This window comes from Penicillium rubens (genome assembly GCF_028828025.1).
Source record: "Penicillium rubens strain IBT 27055 chromosome Unknown utg000001l_segment0_segment0, whole genome shotgun sequence".
In the NCBI taxonomy this organism is placed as follows: Eukaryota; Fungi; Ascomycota; class Eurotiomycetes; order Eurotiales; family Aspergillaceae; genus Penicillium; species Penicillium rubens.
The window spans coordinates 2219632-2239326 of NW_026890599.1; the positions used below are offsets into that span (position 1 = coordinate 2219632).

The 19695-nt window shown below is 49.8% G+C and overlaps 7 protein-coding genes across 7 annotated transcripts; 3 read left to right on the plus strand and 4 right to left on the minus strand.

The window, feature by feature from the left end:
• Positions 1–130: 130 nt before the first annotated feature.
• On the plus strand, positions 131–1527 carry stm1 (uncharacterized protein; the record flags this gene model as incomplete). Its single annotated transcript, XM_002561886.1, has 5 exons — positions 131–151; positions 293–311; positions 446–613; positions 670–790; positions 912–1527. The coding sequence occupies 5 exons, from the start codon at positions 131–133 to the stop codon at positions 1525–1527; spliced, it is 945 nt and encodes a 314-aa protein (XP_002561932.1).
• Positions 1528–2281: 754 nt separating this feature from the next.
• N7525_000887 (putative glutaminase) lies at positions 2282–4953 on the minus strand (the record flags this gene model as incomplete). The annotated part of the gene is made up of 5 exons (XM_002561885.1): positions 2282–2908; positions 2964–3094; positions 3158–4166; positions 4220–4619; positions 4685–4953. The coding sequence occupies 5 exons, from the start codon at positions 4951–4953 to the stop codon at positions 2282–2284; spliced, it is 2436 nt and encodes an 811-aa protein (XP_002561931.1).
• Positions 4954–6465: 1512 nt separating this feature from the next.
• N7525_000888 (uncharacterized protein) lies at positions 6466–7624 on the plus strand (the record flags this gene model as incomplete). The annotated part of the gene is made up of 3 exons (XM_002561884.1): positions 6466–6777; positions 6855–7013; positions 7079–7624. The coding sequence occupies 3 exons, from the start codon at positions 6466–6468 to the stop codon at positions 7622–7624; spliced, it is 1017 nt and encodes a 338-aa protein (XP_002561930.1).
• A 413-nt stretch (positions 7625–8037) lies between these two features.
• dbp8 (ATP-dependent RNA helicase DBP8) lies at positions 8038–9667 on the minus strand (the record flags this gene model as incomplete). The annotated part of the gene is made up of 2 exons (XM_002561883.1): positions 8038–9097; positions 9165–9667. The coding sequence occupies 2 exons, from the start codon at positions 9665–9667 to the stop codon at positions 8038–8040; spliced, it is 1563 nt and encodes a 520-aa protein (XP_002561929.1).
• Positions 9668–9915: 248 nt separating this feature from the next.
• On the minus strand, positions 9916–12119 carry N7525_000890 (anion exchange family protein; the record flags this gene model as incomplete). Its single annotated transcript, XM_061211699.1, has 4 exons — positions 9916–11350; positions 11401–11488; positions 11539–11687; positions 11764–12119. The coding sequence occupies 4 exons, from the start codon at positions 12117–12119 to the stop codon at positions 9916–9918; spliced, it is 2028 nt and encodes a 675-aa protein (XP_061070925.1).
• A 3864-nt stretch (positions 12120–15983) lies between these two features.
• N7525_000891 (uncharacterized protein) lies at positions 15984–16440 on the plus strand (the record flags this gene model as incomplete). Its single annotated transcript, XM_061211700.1, has 2 exons — positions 15984–16021; positions 16086–16440. 2 exons carry the CDS (start codon positions 15984–15986, stop codon positions 16438–16440), a joined length of 393 nt encoding a protein of 130 aa, XP_061070926.1.
• Positions 16441–17421: 981 nt separating this feature from the next.
• On the minus strand, positions 17422–19667 carry bbp (putative zinc knuckle transcription factor/splicing factor MSL5/ZFM1; the record flags this gene model as incomplete). The annotated part of the gene is made up of 7 exons (XM_002561880.1): positions 17422–18042; positions 18097–18302; positions 18364–18472; positions 18529–18752; positions 18947–19164; positions 19219–19429; positions 19499–19667. 7 exons carry the CDS (start codon positions 19665–19667, stop codon positions 17422–17424), a joined length of 1758 nt encoding a protein of 585 aa, XP_002561926.1.
• Positions 19668–19695: the final 28 nt, after the last annotated feature.

Here is a 19695-nt window from a genome sequence, read left to right on the forward strand (position 1 = left end):
CATTCATCATCATCAATCTTGACAGGCCGGATTCCCTTGGGTTCTGCCTTGTGCCCCGTTAACTCCTCTAGACCGATTGTCTAAAGTTGAGCGCCTCCCTCCGGAAGGTCTCCGAAACACAACAGGCGTCATGGCGGACGTCCGGTCCAAGGTACGCTGAATTGGAGCTCTCCTGCGCGCTGCTAGCGACGCAATGCTGAGCTGAAATCGCGATCTGGAAGCGATTCCGGGAATTCGAGGGATTTTTTTTAAAATGTTCAATAACTAATTCGAATTGTTTGGTTTCATATAGAACCTCTACGAGCTTCTGGGTAAATTTCCCCTCCCTTGAATCCAATTCTCGGCTATCTTTTCCGACGACCATGGGCTCTTTCTATTCAGAAGAATCCAGCTCTATTCGCATCCGTTCTTCGGTCCATTGATCGCTAACGTTACCTATCATCAGGTAACGACCCAGAGCTCGACCCCAGCAGACCCGCTCCTCCCCCCACCAAGGCTATCGACCGCCCCGTTGACCGCTCCGGAAAGCGTGATGCCCCCAAGGAGCAGCCTGCTCGTCACACCGAGGCCAACGCTCGCCGTGGTGGCCGTGTGACTGGTGGCAACGAGGCCGGTATGTGGTGATATGAATCGGTTGTTGGCGGAAAGCTCGGGCTAATAACTGGACAGCTTACCGTGACCGCAACGCTGGCCGTAACCACAACCGTGAGAAGCCCACTGACGAGGCTGCTCAGCCCGCCCGCCGTGGCCGTGGCGGCCGCAACGACCGCCAGTCCCGCACTGGTCAGACGTAAGCGATCCCTCGAATGAACGAATAAACCCGAAGAGCCAAGACCATGAGAATCATGAGATTTTGAGTGGGGATATGCAAATTCGAATGATGAAACTAACGTTGGATTTCGATCATACAGCGACACCCGCAAGCAGGTCCAGCAGGGCTGGGGTGCCGAGAGCGGCGAGAAGACCCTGGATGACGAGCGCCAGGGCGAGAAGCTTGCCAAGAAGGAGGAGAGCGAGCCCCAGACCCCCGCCGAGGCCGAGGAGCAGGAGGAGCCCGACAACTCCAAGTCCTTCGCCGACTACCTTGCCGAGAAGGCCCAGCGCGAGACCCTCGCCGCCAAGCCCGAGCGCACTGCCAACGAGGGCAGCAAGCTCGACAAGAAGTGGGCTGCCGCCAAGGAGCTCACCAAGGAGGAGGAAGCCGCCTACATCCAGCCCACCCACGAGAAGACCAAGCGCGAGAAGCAGCGCAAGGAGAAGAACTTCCTTGACGTTGACCTCCGCTACGTCGAGCCTCCCCGCAGCGGCCCCGCTCCCCGCGGCCGTGGCGACCGCGCCCCCCGTGGTGACCGCCCTGCCCGTGGTGGTGAGCGCAGCGAGCGTGGCCGTGGTGGCCCCCGTGGTGGCGACCGTGCCCCCCGCGGTGACCGCCCTGCCCGTGGCGGTGCTGCCCCCCGTGGTAACGCCCGTGGCCCTGCCGGCCCTACCGTCGACGAGAAGAACTTCCCCAGCCTCGGCGGCAACTAAATTGCCTAACCTTGTCAGGAACTCGTGCTCCCAGACGCGGATATCCTTTCCTTTCCCGACTCTTCCATCCCTTTTCTCCATCTGCTAGGTGTGCAAGTTCACCCGGAGGTGGTATCTATTGTGTCGCTTCGTCTGTGATGGTTTTTATTTTCTCTTTCTATGGGGATCGGGCTTGACGGGAGTTTGGGGGATGCGAAGGATTATCCGTGCTCTGCTGGATGCGAAAACTGCCCAGATTTAAGTTTTTTTCTTTCTCTTGGGAAAAGACATATTCCGGGTTGGTCTTATATGTGTTGTGTGTTTTTACATTTGCCTTCGGTGAGCAAACGCGAATTGGATGACTGAATTCGACGGGCCCATGTAATTTGAATCGATCCAGAAGAAGTCAACAAAAAAATAGGAACGCAAAGAAATCTTCAATTGAATTACGGGACAATGTCTGGCTTCTTATACTCTAGTGAATTAGTATCTCGTAAGATCTACCGGTGGGGTTGTACTTCGGCAGGCAGATGTACGCTTTTCGATGTATACGGACTTGCACTTGCACGGAAATAGACCAAAGTCGGGCTTGTATGTAACCTTGAATCTACCAAGGTGCTATGGACATCACCCTGTCTAAGTATATACTAATGATACGATAGCCGAGGTTGCAAAGTTCTGGCCCGGGGTATGGATAAGAAAATGAGGTGACAACAGATCCACTGTGTCAACAGCCTTGCTCCATCCATGACCCCTCGTGACGAAATGCAAGCTTCTACAGCTCACCCTCGCCATGGCGGTTCCGCCCCGACATGGTGAATTCTTTCGCGGCGGACTCGGCACTCTGGGCCCAAACTGCCAAGGTCTCGTTATCAACATCGTCGAGGAAAGATAGGCCTGGCATGGCCTTTCCACCACAGGCACGCTCCAATGCTAGGAAAGCAAAATGGCCACCAATGACAGGCCGAGCGAAGAAGTTCGGACCAGGGAAGCCCCCGTCACCCTCCGTGTTGTGCAAGTCCGTGAATGGACGATCGGTGGTGGTCTCATTGACCCACAGGGCGACAGACTCAAGGATCTCTGAACGCACAGGCTTGGAGGCGACAGCCATTGAGAAGAACTCCCAGTCAGTTTTGGTGTACATGTGGCGGCTGTCGAGAGGCAGGCCGTACTTCTGACGCACATAGTGATACCAGAGAGACTGCTTCTGGTAGATGCGGCGCGGAACAAAGCCAGGTGAATCAGTATCGGTATTCTCTAGGTGGAAGCACAGCTGGGCATCGGCGTAGAGGTTGTAGATCGTTGTCCAAGAGCCATACCAGTCGTATGCAAGCTTGGCATGGGAGCCATCTCGGGACATGCCAAACTCCTCCCATTTGGCGATGTAGTCACTGGCGACTTTCTGCGGGTGTAGTTAGTCAATCCGCCATGACACACAGATAAAAGATGCTTCATACCTTGAAATAAGCAGCGTCGGCATCGTGACCGGCTACCTCGGCGATCTTGCTCATGGCGTTGATGCCCACAATACCCTTGAGAGCCAAATTGGTCTGGAGAGCCAGCCAGCCAGCAAAGTCATCCGTAGAAACTGTTCTCGGAATTAGCTTGGATGAATACATCATCAGAAAAAGACAAGAGAAATTGTTCTTACGTTGGTTAGCAGGCTCAAGAGAGAACTCCACCAGATATCCAGTCCACTGTTTCCAAAGACTATAGCTCCGCTTAACCCATTTCTCAGCCTGGTGCTGGCCTTTACTACCGCCACCCCATTTGCTGTCTTGGTGGGCAATTCCGGACACTACCTGTAGATCGCGAAGGGGGAACAGTCCAGAAGTCTCGCCTTTGGAGCTTGACGAGGGCAGCCCCTGTGTTGACCAAATGGACGAGGCCGCGGTAGGGTCTTCGTAGCGAAGCGAGTTCACGATAGCCAAACCCATAATGAGGATATTACCACACTCTTCGACCGGCATATACTCATCCCTCCCATCAGGATGTCCGGTGGCATTGGGGAAGTGTGTACCCAAATCGTGCATCGCATACTTATTGGGATATTGTCCGCTCAGCATGTGCTCGATCAGCGGCTCCAAAAGGTACGCCAACCACCGAGGGTTCGTGTACAGGAAGAAGGGGAACGCGGGGAAGATGACATCGATGGTTTGGAAGTTGCCATTCGAAGAGATCTCCTTTAGGAACAGGATCGGGTCATCCGGGGTTCCTGAAAAGGTAGTTGCACCCATGACCTGCCGCGCACTAAGGGCAACAATGTCAACATAGTCATCGGCTCCTGATAAGTAAGCGTCATCTGCCACTTGCTGCGAGTAATTGGATGCTAGAGAGCTAGCTGCAGCGTAGTCCGTGTAATGGAAACTCAGGAGCTCCTCGGTTGTTGGGTACCAGGCTTCCCACAAGGGTCGCATCATGGTGAGCCCCCGAGACGACGCATACTGAACAACGGGGACTTGAATAAAAGCGAGAGTGAAGGTGACGCTGTCGTCGTAAACCTTCGATGAATGGCCAAGGTGGAAAGACTTGGAGAACGCAAAAACCGGCTCTCGATCCCGAATAGGGCGGAATTTCTTATCGTTGGCGTTTCGCAGAGTTCCAGAGCTAGCGAAGCCTCGACGCACATCAGTCGCATACCCAGATTGGAATTTAGCATCCTGTCTTGTGATCAGCTATTGATCAGTTCATTTTTTTGGCAGATAGGACTTACACATGGTCCAGTGAAATGAAGGGTGCCCCATTCCGCACGATCGCGAATCTCTGAGAGAAGAAGCTCGTTCTCCCTCTGCACTTGCCATCGCTTGAGTGCAAGTCCCTCTTGCTCGGTCTCCAAATTACCTATTTCCCACTTGATCTTGCTACCGGTATCTCCGCTGACCCAGCGGCCATCAACATCCATATAGATGCTGACGTCGACATCGCCTTGGACATCGATTGTGACATACGAGGCCGGGATTGACTGACGTAGAGTTGAAGTTGGTGTAATGGGTGAAAGGAATGAAACTGTAATGCCGAGAGGGTTTCCGGTACCAGTGTCAATGTGGTAGGTCAGGTTGGTCGTTGAGGCATCATAGTTCAGACCAAGGTATTTAGGGAACTTGGTCTTGTAGCTGCTATTTGTTAGTATCTAAATGTCTCCCGGACCAGACCTTTTTCAAATATTTCAAATACATACTCTGATTTATCATCCAAGGATTCATGAGGCTTGCCAAGTAGAGGGTAAACGGTTTTCTGACTTGGAAGGTGAGCCATCAACGAAAGGCCCACCTCCTCTCCAGTGTAGAACATGGGCCATTTTGACCAAGGTGCATCCCTAGCATTGGCAAGCCAGGTGCTGAGATATGGATTTCGTACGACCAAGGGGATCACGGGTGGAGTGAGCGTTGATGCGATGCTAACCGCTGCCTGGAAGACAGCGGCCAGGACCACAAGTGACAGCTGCATGGTCACACTTCTGGTGACGCACAGTCCAGTCCAATATAATAATTGCAGTGATAGCTGAGGTCGTGTAACGAATGTATAACGAATGTGCAAAAGAGTTGTGATGTTGGAGAAAGAAGAGGATCAAGGGAGAGAGAGAGAATGTTGAATGAATGCGGGGAAGGGAAGGATCAACGTTGGAAGTCCCTTGGCCTTGGGAAGTCGATACTGAGGTGATCGTCAATCTAGGAGTTGCTTTGTTGATTTCTCTTTTCTTTTTTTACCCTATTTCTCCTTTATAATATACTAGAAGTTACCTAGGTAGCCCTAGTGGTTCTCCTTCTCATTCGATGATGTCATGCGGAGAGAGCACTATCTAGGTATCTGTTATTACCATCTACATATTCACCAAAAAGAATAGAGGAAATAGCTTGATGAGGAAAGCAAATGTAAGTTATTGCCATATTTAGCTATCTGTCTCGATTTTCCAAGCTTGGTTGTACTATATAGATGTTCTACCTATTAGTTACAATATGTTGGCCGTTAGTCGTGGGTCTTATATAACTAGACCACTAAATAGATGTTACTTAGAGAGCATCACCTTCAGTAGAGGTCTATAGCAGTTTGGAAAAGGTGGGAAAGGAAGCTAGGCATGCACCTCCAGGGCTGGATGCATGGATTTCATAATGTCATTGATCACAATGGGATTATTCACGATATACCTCCCGAGGTCAGGCCTGCCATGGGCTATTAACTATCTTTTCCCCAACTATATTATTACATACATGCTTATTCATTTTGACCCCCTGCAGTCTTACTCAAGTAAAAGCGTAAATAACATTTCTGTTTTTCTCCTAGAATTTAATCATATACCGCGTGGGGTCTCTAACCCTTATGGATCCAGGACACGAAAAGCACGACGGAGTCGACGCGCCCCAGGCCGGGGTTAAGCACTCCGTGTTTGACAGTATTGTAATCGTTATAAGCCCTAGAAAAGCAAATTAGAGCAATAGGGTATATAAAAAGACTAGAAGACTTGGATCTTCAATATCAGAAGGTCTCATATGGGAACATCGAGAAGCAAAGTCAATGTCATACGCGTGTATAGAATAACATATAGCAATCAACTGCTATAAAACATTCTAAACCAAACCAATAGTATTAATTGTATCAAAACATCCAAAAAATAGCAATGTCCAAATCGAAATCCTAGACGAAATTCCGAACGCGTGCTCAACACGCCCGTGTGGAGCCCCAGTCCGTGCTCTATACAAGGCTAGTAAGTTAACTAAACGCGGTCGACGCGCGAGACCGTTTTTCCTTTTCCCAGTTCGACTCTCAACTTTCGACTTTCTATCTTATACCTACTCCTCAACTTTCTACTTCCAATTGTGATTGCAAATTCTCTTTGCACATCGCATTGGTCCGCGTCAACATCACACTTCCCCGCAGCACTTCCGGCTTCTACTATCTCGACCTTCTGTTCCTCTCAATCCTACCCTCGAACCCACTCGGGAACTACTCCAGAGCTCCATAATGAATTCAACTTCAGTGCAATTCAGTCCCATCAAGGACGGACGACGAATTCTCGGCGAGAAAGACTCAAACGCGTGTTTATCCCCCGCCACACACGCCAAACCATCATTCCCGGCCATTGGGACCCCAGTCAAGCGGATGTCGATTGCTACCTCACCTAAGAAACTCCTCCCCTCTCCCATCTTTGCAGGCCAAAAACGGACACGGGATCAAGTGGACGAGATGGAAGACCACCTCGGACACGTGCAGGCGCGGGAATCCTCTCCGCAGCCCGGCGTCCAATCTCCTCTCAATGATGATATGCAAAGCCAGGTAAGCTCATGCGAGACAGACAAAGAAGTCCCGAGAATGATCAATCCAAAGCTAACCCTATAACGCGCGAATAATAGATCAACCAAACCCCCACACCACAAAACTCACAACCTGAATGCGACCAAACACAGGATCTAATGGACACCGATCAATCTTTCAATGTGCCCAGCACCCCCGAGCAAGAAACGCGTAGCGTTATCTCAGACCCCGAGACGCGCAAAATGTTCATCCAACAAGTATGCGAACCATGATATCAGTATCAAACATCTTCCCCAGCAGGCAGCTTCTAACAATTGAAAAGAAAGCAACCCTTCTCCGATCAAGACTACAGAGCGCAATGCGCAATGTGACAGACCACCAATTCGACCGCCGGCTCTCCGAGCTAGAAGCCCACAGCCGCAAATGCCCACGGCTGTCACTCTCCGTCCTCTCCACACCACCCCTCTCATCTCGCAAACACTTCACACCCTTCTCATCCTTCTCATCCTCGCATATGAAGACACCCCGCATCGGCTGCGCTGGCTTCACTTCCACTCCCTCCCATAGTACACCCGATCTTCCAGGCCGACCTTCCCCATTGTCTTCCAGCGTTGTTCAGCAACGCACAAAGTCACACGCGCAACGAACACCGCCTCGTGGGCTCGGTTCCCCAATGCAGCTGAGTAGTCCTCCGGCTACGGTTATTCGCCGTGAAGCCGATAGGGAAACAAGCATGGGCCCAAGAGCCGAGCTCGGCATGAATGATGTGGATGCCATGTCGCCATCACAGCGAGGTGACGCGGTCGATGGGTTATTGAAACTCATGAGTACGGCAGGCAATCAAAGTTCCGACTCGTGGACTGGATGATTCGGCTGCATTGTCTTCTTTTCTGTGTTGATATTCTGTCCAGACTTTTCTTGCTGTGTGGGGCATGTCTGAGTGAATAAGTCGCATTGCAATGGATAGCAGCCATTTCCCAAGGCAATGTATTGCATGATGTAAAGGGTCAAACGTGCATATCGAGATACGTTGATATACTTCAAGTGTTAGTCCTAGCATGGCAACGGGTATCCCTTTTTGGAAGCATGCAGCATTAGAATAATTCGTCTATACGTTGCGATAAATGATACCATTTGTGCGTTTGAACAATTATAGGATGAGGAAGTTGAAACAAATACCTACAAATGCACATAGGTATAGACTTCAGGTCCAATCCCAGAAAGAAGATCGCTAAATATATCAATTCATACAAGGTAGATAGCATCTATCTAAGACGTCCCTCAGCGGACCTTCTTCAACTTATTACGCTTCCGTCCAAGGATATCACGACCCTCATCAATCTCACCCGCAGCCTCACGCTTCGCGGAGCCAACCTCCTTAAGCAAACCGGTTCTAACAACACGGCTCTCAATATTGACCCCTTCCTGCGCGAACTCCTCCATCTGCCTACCAACCCGCTCCTCAATAGCAAGAACGAGTTCAACATCACGCTGACCAATAAGAGTGGTAGCCTCACCACTCCGGCCCGCACGCGCAGTACGACCAACACGGTGCACATAATCATCCGGGTTCCGGGGCACTTCGTAATTGATAACCAGCTCTACGGAGGGGATATCGAGACCACGCGAAGCAACGTCTGTAGCAACCAAGACACGGGCAGCCGTGGCTCGGAAACGAGCCAGGTTAGCCGTGCGCTCGGATTGGGGGAGGATACTGTGGAGGGAGGTAATGCGGTGGCCGAGACGGCGGAGGGTGCGTTCTAGCAGATCGCATGTTTTGGTATGGTTGCAGAAGACGATGACCGGCTTAGTGACGTTTACTTCGGTGGAGAGCAGCGCATGCAGGAAGGCCTCGCGGTGCGTCATCGGGACCTTTAGGTATGTCTGCTTGAGGGTTGGCGGGATCTTGCCTTGGTTCTCGGTGCCGATCTCGGTCATGAAGATCGGTGGCTTGTTGCCTGCTGCTGGCATGGACTTCAATGCCCGCACTTCGGCTGTCATGGTCGCTGTGAACAGCAGAGTTTGACGCTCTGCGGATGGCGGAAGTGCTCCGAGGCATGTCTCCACGTCTGGTAGCATGCTTCCTGGCCCACTGGCGAGCAGGCGATCAGCTTCATCGAGAACAACCATTTTGACGCGGCGGAGACCGGCCACTGTGTCTTCTCCGGACGTTTTGATGTGGTCGGCTAGTCGGCCGGGTGTCGCGATGACTACGTGCGGCCGGCTCGCAAGTTCAATAGCCTGCTGGCGCATATCCATGCCTCCGACGACAAGGATAGGCTTCATATTTTGCGGGGCGGAAACGGCCCTGAATTGTTCGTAGATCTGGAGTGCAAGCTCACTAGACAGAGAAAATAAGGTCAGTCAGTAAAGACGAAAGACAAAACTCATACCCACCATGAACATACCGAGTTGGAGTCAAAACCAAAGCGTAGATCCCGAATGGATTCCGCGCCCACTGCTGCATAATTGGAACCGCAAAGGCCATAGTCTTTCCGGAACCAGTGCGACTTCCACCAATACAGTCTTTCCCCTTTAGAATCTCAGGAATACAAGCCTTCTGAATAGCAGTTGGCCGTTTGATCGCCATTGTGGCCAACGAAGAGACAAGCCAAGGTGCGACATCCAATTCTGCGAAAGTGGACAGCCCACTCTGTTTACCAAGCTCAATTGCATCGCTAATAAGAACGGGTTCCTCTTCCTTTGACTCGGGCTCCTTCTCTACCTCACCCTTCTTCTTGATACGAGAGAGGGTAGGGAGCGGCGCAGGTGCGACGTATGAGTCGTTGGACGACTCTGAGAGACGGCGACGCTTGGGGGCTCGGTCGTCGACATCGGGCTGTTCCACATCGGAATTATCAGATACATCAGAGTCCTCGAACTCTGGATTCTCTGTGATCGGGGGCGCCATCTTGTTTGCGACTGTCTATCAGGACGAAATAATTTTGCGGCAGAAAAAGTTATCTCCAACAAGCGGTGGGGGTTGGCGGCCTGGTTTGTAAGGCACAAAACATGCAACTAATGTACCGTCAGAAAAATCAGACATCAATCAACATTCCAAGCAGTATGATCGGGTGATGTATAATGATGGTGAAAACGACAACATAAATGAATATAATGCAAGCAATTTTTATTGCAATATAGGCTATTGTACCACCATTAGTCTACCCTGCTAACGGTGCTCCTTCTGCGCGAAACCCGGGAGGCGAGCTCATACGCCTCACCTCGCTCAAGATCATCATCTTCGACCGCAGACTCCGGAGACGTTGAACTTCGGCTCCTCAGGACTCCATCACGTCCACTCAAATACTCATCCCGGGCGCCGCTAGCTACAGCTTCATCGTAGTCCTCCATCCCGTGGTTGCCACCGACACTTTCCATCGTGAATGGACTAGCTGTCGGCCCATCGAGTGCTGCAAGCTCCTCACGAGTGAACCATTTAGGAAGTAGAAACGAGCGTACCGGAATCAGAAGGAGAATAATAACAGGGAAACCGATGGCAGCGATGGTCTGAGTGATAGCGAAAGTCGCACCAAAGCCAAACAGTTCAAGAGCAACAAAGGCCCAAATGGCTGAACGGCGCTCGATTCGCTTGAGAGGATTTGACGCAGAGGTAAACTTCTTGTCTTCGGCGAGGAAGATCAGCTTTTGCGTAATGCCATTGCCCTGTAGAGCCTGGACACCCATGACGAAGAACAGACCAGCCATGACACCCTGTGGAATCAAGTGGAGCACGATGAGGAGGGGTCCAGTCATTGTTCCCAGTGTCAACAGTCCCTGTGCAAAGTTGCTGAATCGCTGTTCTACTACGTGGTCTGTTACCCGGATGGCTTTGCCCTTATTTGTGTCGTCTTCGTCTGTGACCTGACGAGTAACGCAGAGGGCAGCAGTATGGAAGGGGGCCTGAGGAATCAGACCATTGGGGAATGGTACTCCCAGAATTCCAGCCACAAAGGTTGTGAGACCGAGGAGCCAAATATCCCAGTGGAAGCCAGCTGGCTTTCGAAGAGGAAATTCGGTTCCTTGTGCAATGAGAGACGACACTGGAAGGAATGCGTCAGTCACAAAATCCACCGTAATGGATGTAGAGTGCTCACCATTGTGATCAAAGTAAAATAGGATTGTGAGAAGAAGTGCAAACGGGATGGCAAGGAAGATATCTCCGGTACTGATATCCCAGAAACGCACAAGCCAAGACCGGTCAGTTGTAGGAAAGAAAGCCTTGCTAGTAGGGAGGGTGGCAATGTCGACATCCCTCATCTGACCAATGTATACGAAGCCGGTAAAAAAGATGATGGTCAAAGGTGTGCCGTAGTCCTCAAGGAATTTCCGAATGAATCGCTTGAAAAGATGACTGTTGCCCAGTTCTCCACATATCCATGCACACATTAGGACAAGTAGTGCAACCATAATGCTCAGGTAAGCAGAGGTTTCTCCCACGGAGCCCCATTGCCTGGTGAGAACTTGAATGCCCTTTTGGATATAGATGCATGCAACGTAGAATCCAAAGATGTCGCACGAGAACCGAGTGACGTAGGTCAAGGCGTTGCAGGAATTAGTGATGGCCAGGACCCAGTGCATAATCAAAGACCAGCTACAATGGATGTCAGCAAAGTCAGTGATCCAAGATTATAGGAAACTTACATCCCAATCCAGCACATGAATGCAAGATACGGTGTCCCTCGAGGAGCCATGATGTCATAGACAGTATAGTTGAACACAGTGATGGGGCCTAATCTCACAGTTAGAGTCTTCACGATCACATATTTCCAGGTCTCTTACCAGTAACACCAACAATGACCAACGGCTGAGCCGCAAAAAGCGAAAACACAATTGCACCAAGAACAGAAGCAAGGAGAACTTCATTAACGCCATAGCTCTGACTTGTCTTCTCGAACATATCTAACGAGAAGGCCAGAGCAGGCAAGATACTACTCTGATTGTGAGCAAATGAAACAGTGCGCTGAAGGAAATATATTGATCGATATCCAATAAGAGCGAGCATACTTAGCAAAATACATATAGACCGTAGCAGGGATGACACGATAATCCCATGCATCAGTCCAATCGCTCCAGTAGTATGGTGCTCTGCGCTTGACGTCGTTGATCATTCCACGGAACAAGTAGACGTGCCACCATTTCTCCTGAGCCGAGGGCACCGATGCCGTCGTCGACGCACGGCGCTGCGAGTTTTCTTGCGCTCCGTCTTGTCGACGTGCGGCACCATGATCAGATCTACTTGACCGCGCTGAGCGCACCGATGATAGCCGCTGCGACTGCCGGGGAGTTTTCAGCTGAGCGGACGTGGAAGCTTGCATGTTGGGTCCCGGGAGGGACGAATCCCCGTGTGACGATACCTGCATATGCAATGGTAAGATGGATCTGACGATTCAGTATAATACGACTAGTATGAGTTTATAAAGAGCCGGGTACTTGTACTGATACGCAAAGAAATACAAGAGGGCATCAATTAGGACAAAATTGAAGGGAGCTTGATTTTGCGGAGAAACGTTGGAGCTGAAGCCAAGACCCGTAAGTGAGGCCTGAGGCATCAACTTTTCTTTAGGATCTTTTCCAGACCTCCCCCTGAGCGCTCAGTAGGGTTACCGGTCAATGCTCAGTAGGGTCCCGCCTGATTTTCACTTGTATAATCAAGGTTCTGTTTTGAAATGTAACCTTGGAAGTTATATTAGCTTAGAGTGATTGGCTTGAAATCACAAAACTCTTCCTTCCATTCCAAGGCTCCGACGCTTTCTCTAGTAGGGTTCTCGCGTCGCATATGAGATAGCCACTGTTGGTATATTTCCCAACATGCCTATACTCGGCGCTCTTTGCGTCTGTCTAGAAGTGTATGGCTAAGAAGCGAGCTCTGTTCTAATAGCCCATATCTTTAATAGAAGGTCGGTTTAACGACGCTTCATACCATACCGTATACCGCCAAACCCTACAGCCGGTTCACGAATACCAATCAAATCCGAAATCTAAGTCTTCTAGGCATCGGTCACCGGTGTTAAAAAGTATATCCAGAACAATTCTATATAAGAGCACGTTAACGTATCAAACCAGCTAGGGCCTATATAGTCGGAGCTCCTCTACGAAAATGTCTCACAAGAGGACGTAGCTTTGATTCCTCTAGCCTCGAGGTTCTCCCGATAGAGCTAGGCGGAAGGCGAGGCTATAAATGCCCTTATATCCGAGGCTCTCTCCTATACTTAGTGGTAGTTAGCGGGACAACCTTTGATTCCCGGTTGATATATAACTTACCTATAACTAGAAGAATTGTATCTAGGTGCTCCTACACTCTTATATACCCGGAACCCTCGTGCCCTAGGGCCCGAAGCGGTGGCTAGAAATGTCTATCCCATTCGGTATCTAGCTCCAGTCCCTTGAAAACTTGAAACTCGGTCCAGATTAGGATTGCTTGGTCGTTGAGGTCGTTAACCTATGATCGATCTATAGTATAAGCTACATCCAAATAGCAATGGATCTGCATTTTCTCAAGTAACATTACCGGCATCTTAGAAGAGAAAATAAGAAAGCACGGCGATTTGTCAAAGCGATGATATCGAAGTGTTATAAAACATAACGTCCGAAGTTCGACTTGTTCCCAATTACAACTACAATAGGCAGGTACGACTAACAGCTCCTACCTTACCTCCACCTCCCTCCGCCTCTTGAAAATTGGAATTTTCGCCAGAATACCTTTTGGACAATCACATCATAAGGAAGCTAGGACTTTCATCCTGCAAAAGGATTAAAACTGCTGAAGCCTCTGGCACAAATTGCTGTTTTAAGATTCTCCCCAATACTTTCATTTCTCTTCTCAACTTAATCTCACCTCACTATCATCTTCCTTCTCAACTTACCCTCACCTCACTATCATCTTCCTTCTCAACTTACCCTCACGCCACTATCATCTTCCTTCTCAACTTACCCTCACCCTCATTACCATTTGATCAGATCAACAAAGCTTCACCAGTATCACAAACTCGAAAGGTATTCCTTAGCCCCAAAAAATTGCAATGAGGCAGCAGGCTAATGACGGACATTTCATAGGTTGAAGATTTCTGAACCTATCGTACACCTTCTACTATCTCTTCCTTGAAGCCGCGCAAAGTGAGACACGTACTTCCCTTTGATGCTTTGTCTCTATCCGTATTACAAAAGCTGACAAGAAAAAGTGGCCGATACTAGGCATATCCCGACCCTTGATAACGAGCAGCTCGAGCTGCTCACCCAGCTGCAATTGGCCCACGCCTGGCGCAGCAATGTGCGTAGGGCAATCATCCGCCAGGCGCGGATAATCAGAGGCCGTGCTATCAATATGCAAATTGAATACGCGACAAACGGGCAGCCTCCTCGGGCCCGGATGCTACGGGGCCTCCGCCGATGGCTTGAGGCGCTGATCCGCAATATGCAGATCCTACGGGCCGAAGAGGAGGCTGCCCGTGAGATAGAAGCAGGAATCTGGAGTAACATCCAATGAGCCATTCAAAAGGATACAACGGTTGGTCGTGCTCTTTACCGCCATGTACTGCCCAGAGAGACTTACATTGCAGGAATAGGCACCTGGGTTGAGACGTACAACATCGGTTACAGGCAGAGTGAAGCGCAAGCGTGAAGGGGCTAACTCGGACCAAAGAACCGAAAGACCAAATATTTGAAGATGGAACTTGAGGGCCGAGACGCTATGCTTCACACCTGCGAGACCTGCTTAGGACTATGAAAGTTGAAAACAATAAGCTACGGTTTCACTTGAACGGGTCAAGACTGAGTTAAGATGGCGAACAAAGACTGCTGCTCTCGTGGCCAGCTGGGAAGGCACTCCACCGAGGACTGTGATTCCTCCCTTGATTAGACTCTGGCGAACAGGAGTAGGGAAACGAACACCTGGGTTCTGATCACACTTGCGTTTATTCTTTCTCTTCACCCACATGTTGTTCATTCCTATCATGGTGAAATTCTTGGTTCTATAACCAAGAATTATGGTAATCAGGACACTGTCAACCACGGATCAACGGTTAATCCGGGGTTGAGGCGGAAGTATAAGTATCTGGCCCTCCTCCCCCAGTTGCCGAGCTAGTCGGCATTCATCCATTACTCAGCTGAGCGCGTATCCATGGATTGTTGGCCCTGCGTAGTCGTTCTTATCAGTAGCCTTGTTACCGGTTTAGTCAATTGTTTCACTATTCGGGGGTGGTTGTTTTTGGGGGCGGAGAGGAGGAACCAATAATGCTGTGAACCGCCCAATTAGAATGCCGTTCGGAATTTTATCTAAACCAATAAACGTCCACCACTGGGAAGGATCCTCATCCCACCATCCAATCAGCTTTTCTCCACGGATCTATACGATTAGCCAATACTTCCGTAGGAGAAACAACGTGAAATCGGCATACTCGCCATTATTAACCGGGATCCACGTTAACAGGTGGTGTTCTGCTGACTAATATTTGCACCTAACCTTCCAAGAAGGTTGGAAGGTGTCGAGCACCTGAACTCGAAGTTATAATGAGCGATCAATCTGTAAGGATAATGACAGTGTCGGATGTGAAACCCTCCCACGAACTACCAAACTGCTGTCAGAAAAAGAATTTCAAACCAGTATATAACACATTCTTGCTACACGACGACTGGTCCTCAGCGGGTTGTTTAGAAGTTAGGTACTTCTTGGATAGATAGCAGTTTGGCTTTTCAAACGCGCGAAGCAAGAGCATCCAATCAAATGCTGTGTCAAACACCTCGGTCGATTCGAAACGCAATCATCTTCTTGCTATTGATATTCTTCTTGACTTGGCAGCTCATAGCTGGTCAGAAACACTGGAGCAATGTTGATTATACCAATCGCACTGATGGTCTTCCGAAACCTCGAGTGGCAATTGTCGCGTTTATTACGAAGCCTCAGTCATATATCCATCTTGGGCTTCGACATAAAGATCGTATGCCGTTTCAAAATTCCGAATGTGATTTGCACATTATTGTATTTACGTGAAGACCACTGACCCTATTTTCTCTCCGCAGATTATGCAAGGCTTCACGGTTACGATCTTTATATTGATTACGAATCTGATTCGACACGTGGCACCACGTGGCTTAAGTTTGACATGGTTGAACGTGTTATAAGGGCCGGGCAGCACGACTGGATCTGGTATATGGACTTTGATATCCTTATCACAAATACCAGCACAAGTTTGACAAATCTCATTCATGAGAACCTGGAAAATGCCACAATGCCAGACGCGATTGATTTCCTAGTGACGGACGATTGGTAAGCGATCCAAAAAGCCACAGGAATTATAGCCTGAGAAGCCTACATTCTAATTACTATTTAGCAATGGACTTAATGACGGTTCATTTATTGTGCGGTCATCATCACGTTCTATACGATTTCTCAACGCAGTCCGTGCATTCCATGATAGAGAGAAGGAACAGAGCGGAAGATCATTAGGGGACCAAGAATCAATGGACCTATTTCTTAAGAGCAATGCCCCACTTACCCAGCATGTAATGCGTATCCCTCAATGGACAATTAATGCCTTCCCCGAAGAAATTGGCTGCTATGATACGCACAAGATGAAATGGGCAAAAGGGATGTTTGTTGTCCATTTTGCAGGCGCCTGGGCTCATGTTATTGGGGAGGATCCGACCGGTCATTTGATGAGAAAATATGAACCTGAGATACTTTGAGGACACTTAACACAAAGAAATCCGTAAGTCAACAGGAGCAAATTACAAACGGAGCCTGATATTTTGTAGGGCAACAAGAGCCACGAATAGGGCTGCCAGCACAGAGAAGGTCAAAAAAGCTGCACTGATCCCGCCTTTTTGCTGCTCAGAAAATATGTCATTAGCTCGCCAATGTACGAAAACCATAGCCTCTTGTTGTCAATATATGACCTTGAGAGCGTTTATAGGGCTTAGGGCCCCACTTTGGTATTTCGCTTTCGACCCTTTGACTACAACCCACTGGGCAGTCTGCTTGGGTTACAAATTAAGAAAACATACTAAGAATTCCAATTGTACAACATGCATTTTCTTGTGGTAATTTTAAGGATTTACTTTACTTGATTAAAATTGAATTTTGTTCATAGGAAGGGTGAAAAAGAAACGTTGATTAAGAATTCCTATATTTAGCTAATGGTATTCAAAGCTTATGTATCATCTTCCCGGCTCTTACCTACCTACCTAGGTAGGTACGTTTCCGCCCTGATGTTCTTGCCTGTGTACAAAAGGAAAATAAGTAGTATGATACTGGTAAGGTGTACATATGTAGGTAAGAGAGACGGAGAGAAAGTGAGACAGCTTGTAAGGTACTGAAAGAAATAAGGCAGACATGAATTCTTGGCGGATGCCTGATTTGGGGGACCCTACCGAGAGGTCAGGGCCCCCCTGATCTGTAGTCACGATCTTTTCAGCTGGCCTACGTTCACATACGAGTGTACGGGGCAATTCTACATTTAAAGTCAAGATGAACTGAAAGGTTTAGTCGTACTATTCGAAACTGCATAGAAAGAGCAACTGTGGAGTTATTGGAACAATTGTTAGCGAGCCTTGGGCTTCTGAAACCAATCCTGCTTGGATTATTTCAAAGCCCCCATAGCTAATTTCTTCACGCATGGGCAAACACTTTGAATTCGAGATCAATTTTTCACTGCTGAGGTGAGGTCATCACTGGGGAGGCGGGGGTGGGGGAGGCAGGTCGCTTGGAGGTGGCGGAGGAGGGGCATCGCCAGGCGGGGGCGGAGGGGGAGGACTGCCAGCGCCGGGGTACATTGGAGCCATACCAGGAGGGGGAGGAGGCGCGCCCATGCCAGGAGGGGCAGCACCAGGAGCTCCCATGCCAGGAGGGTAAGCCGCATATCCGCCGTATGCACCGTATCCACCATAGGCAGGCTGCTGTCCGCCAGGAGGGGCCGGTTGCTGCCAAGGAGCAGCACTCGGCGCAGTACCAGGAGCAGCATAGCCGCCTTGAGATCCGTAACCGTAATCGCGGGTTTGGTGTTGGCTCTGCGCAGCCCAAGGGGCAGGACCACCCTGGTTGCGAGATCCATAGTCGTCGCGAGATCCATAATTGTCGCGGGATCCATAGTTATCACGGGATCCGTAGTCATCACGAGGGCGAGGTTCGCGGCGTTGTTGCCATGGAGCCACATCGCTTTGGGCCGGCGGTCCACGTTGCTGCCAGGGCTTCACATCACGGTCGTCGGGGCTGCCGCCACCGGGACCGGCTTCAATGCGACGGGGCTCATATTCGCCAGGAGCACCACCAGACAATTCGTTCATCAATTGCTAAGTGAGATGTTAGTATAATGCCTGATGAAGAAGTCATGAAAGAGAACTTACCTCCATCTCGCGATCCACGGCATCACCTGTGCCAACAGCACGATCACCACGCCTGTCCGCGCCAGCGTTGCGCCAGTCACTGCCTCTCTGGCGATCAGGACAATCGCGGGCCATGTGTCCAGCATTGCCACAGACACGACAGATGATGTTCGCAGTGAAGTTACGCTGCTCGGGACAGTCATACTTGCGGTGTCCAATTTGACCACCTAATAAGGACAATGGTTAAATTAACTGCGCAAGAAAGGACATCCAAAGGTGTTCACTTACAGTTCTGGCAAGCCTGGTTCTCGTCGTCACGAAGGGTACCGTTAAGAGCGGCAAGCTCACGGAGTTGGTTACGCTTGAGCTCGTTCTGGCCTTCAGGGATAGATGCGGCCTGATGAATTGTCAATACCGGTTTCTCGACCCGCTAAATGAGACAAGGGAACTTACTGTTTCAATGACGTTGTGGACAAGCTTTTTGGCCTTGTTAACCTTTTCTTCGGTGTCCGCCATGATCAGACAGTGCAAGTCTTCTTCCTGGTTGCTACCGTGAGCGGCATCAGATCGACCCTTTCCTTCTTTGACGGAGCCTTTGCCTCGAATGGCAATCTTGGCACCGGACTCGGTCTCCATCTTTTTCAAGGTGTTTCCACGAGGTCCTATGAGTAAGCCAACTGTAAAATAGCAAGAGCTAAGTGTTAGTGATCCTGTAATTTTTGTAAAATATGTGCAGCACCCGGCACCACGGTTTAGCAAGAAACAAGCTGAGGACATCCAAATTGGTATGCCTTGTCAGCTCGAGTCGAGTAGGGACTCGTGATAGACGCAATGGAAGAATGGTTAGGAGTTAGAGGGTTAGTTATCATACTGAAGTTAATCTCTGGATAGTCATTCACGGGGACGTAGACCTTCTCCTGGGTCTTGGTGGGGCGTCTGTAGTCTGAAGGCGGGTTGTAGTTAGGGATGGTCTTGATGGCCTTCTCGACCAATTTATGACGTTCATCCTCGAGACGCTTCCGATAACGGTACTCGCGAGTGTTCACACGTCTTCCGAAGTTGTCGTACTGGGGAGGTGGCGAGGGAGATCTGCGATCAGTCAGTATCCAAATAAGCACAAATACAAAGGACGAAAGCACATACCTGTCACCATCGGCGGGGACCACATCGTTGATTCGAAGCTTCTGGCTAATCTCCTCAATACGAAGATGAAGCGTGTAAGCTTCAAGCTGCTCGCTGGTGAAGTTTGCCATGATCATAGTCGGCAAGCCCATAAGACCGGCAGCCTTATTCTCTTGCTGGTCACCCCAGCGGTTGCGCTTCTTGCGCCTCTTGCCATCGCCATCGGCGGGAGCTAGATCGGAAACCAAAGTCAGTTTTAAACTCGTTTCCCCTTTCGCATTTCACTTTGGAAGGAACATACCTCGAACAGGGCTACGCCCACGCTTTGGACCATCGGGACCCATAGACGAAGAGGGCATGGAAGAAGGGGTCGCAGTGCGACTCTCCTCATCTCCATCCTCGCCGCCCATGCGCCGCCGGCCAAGCGGGATGTTGTTAGAGCCAGTTATTCCTTGGTTGCGCCAAGCCATGACTGCTGCTTTGGATAGAAAAGTGAGA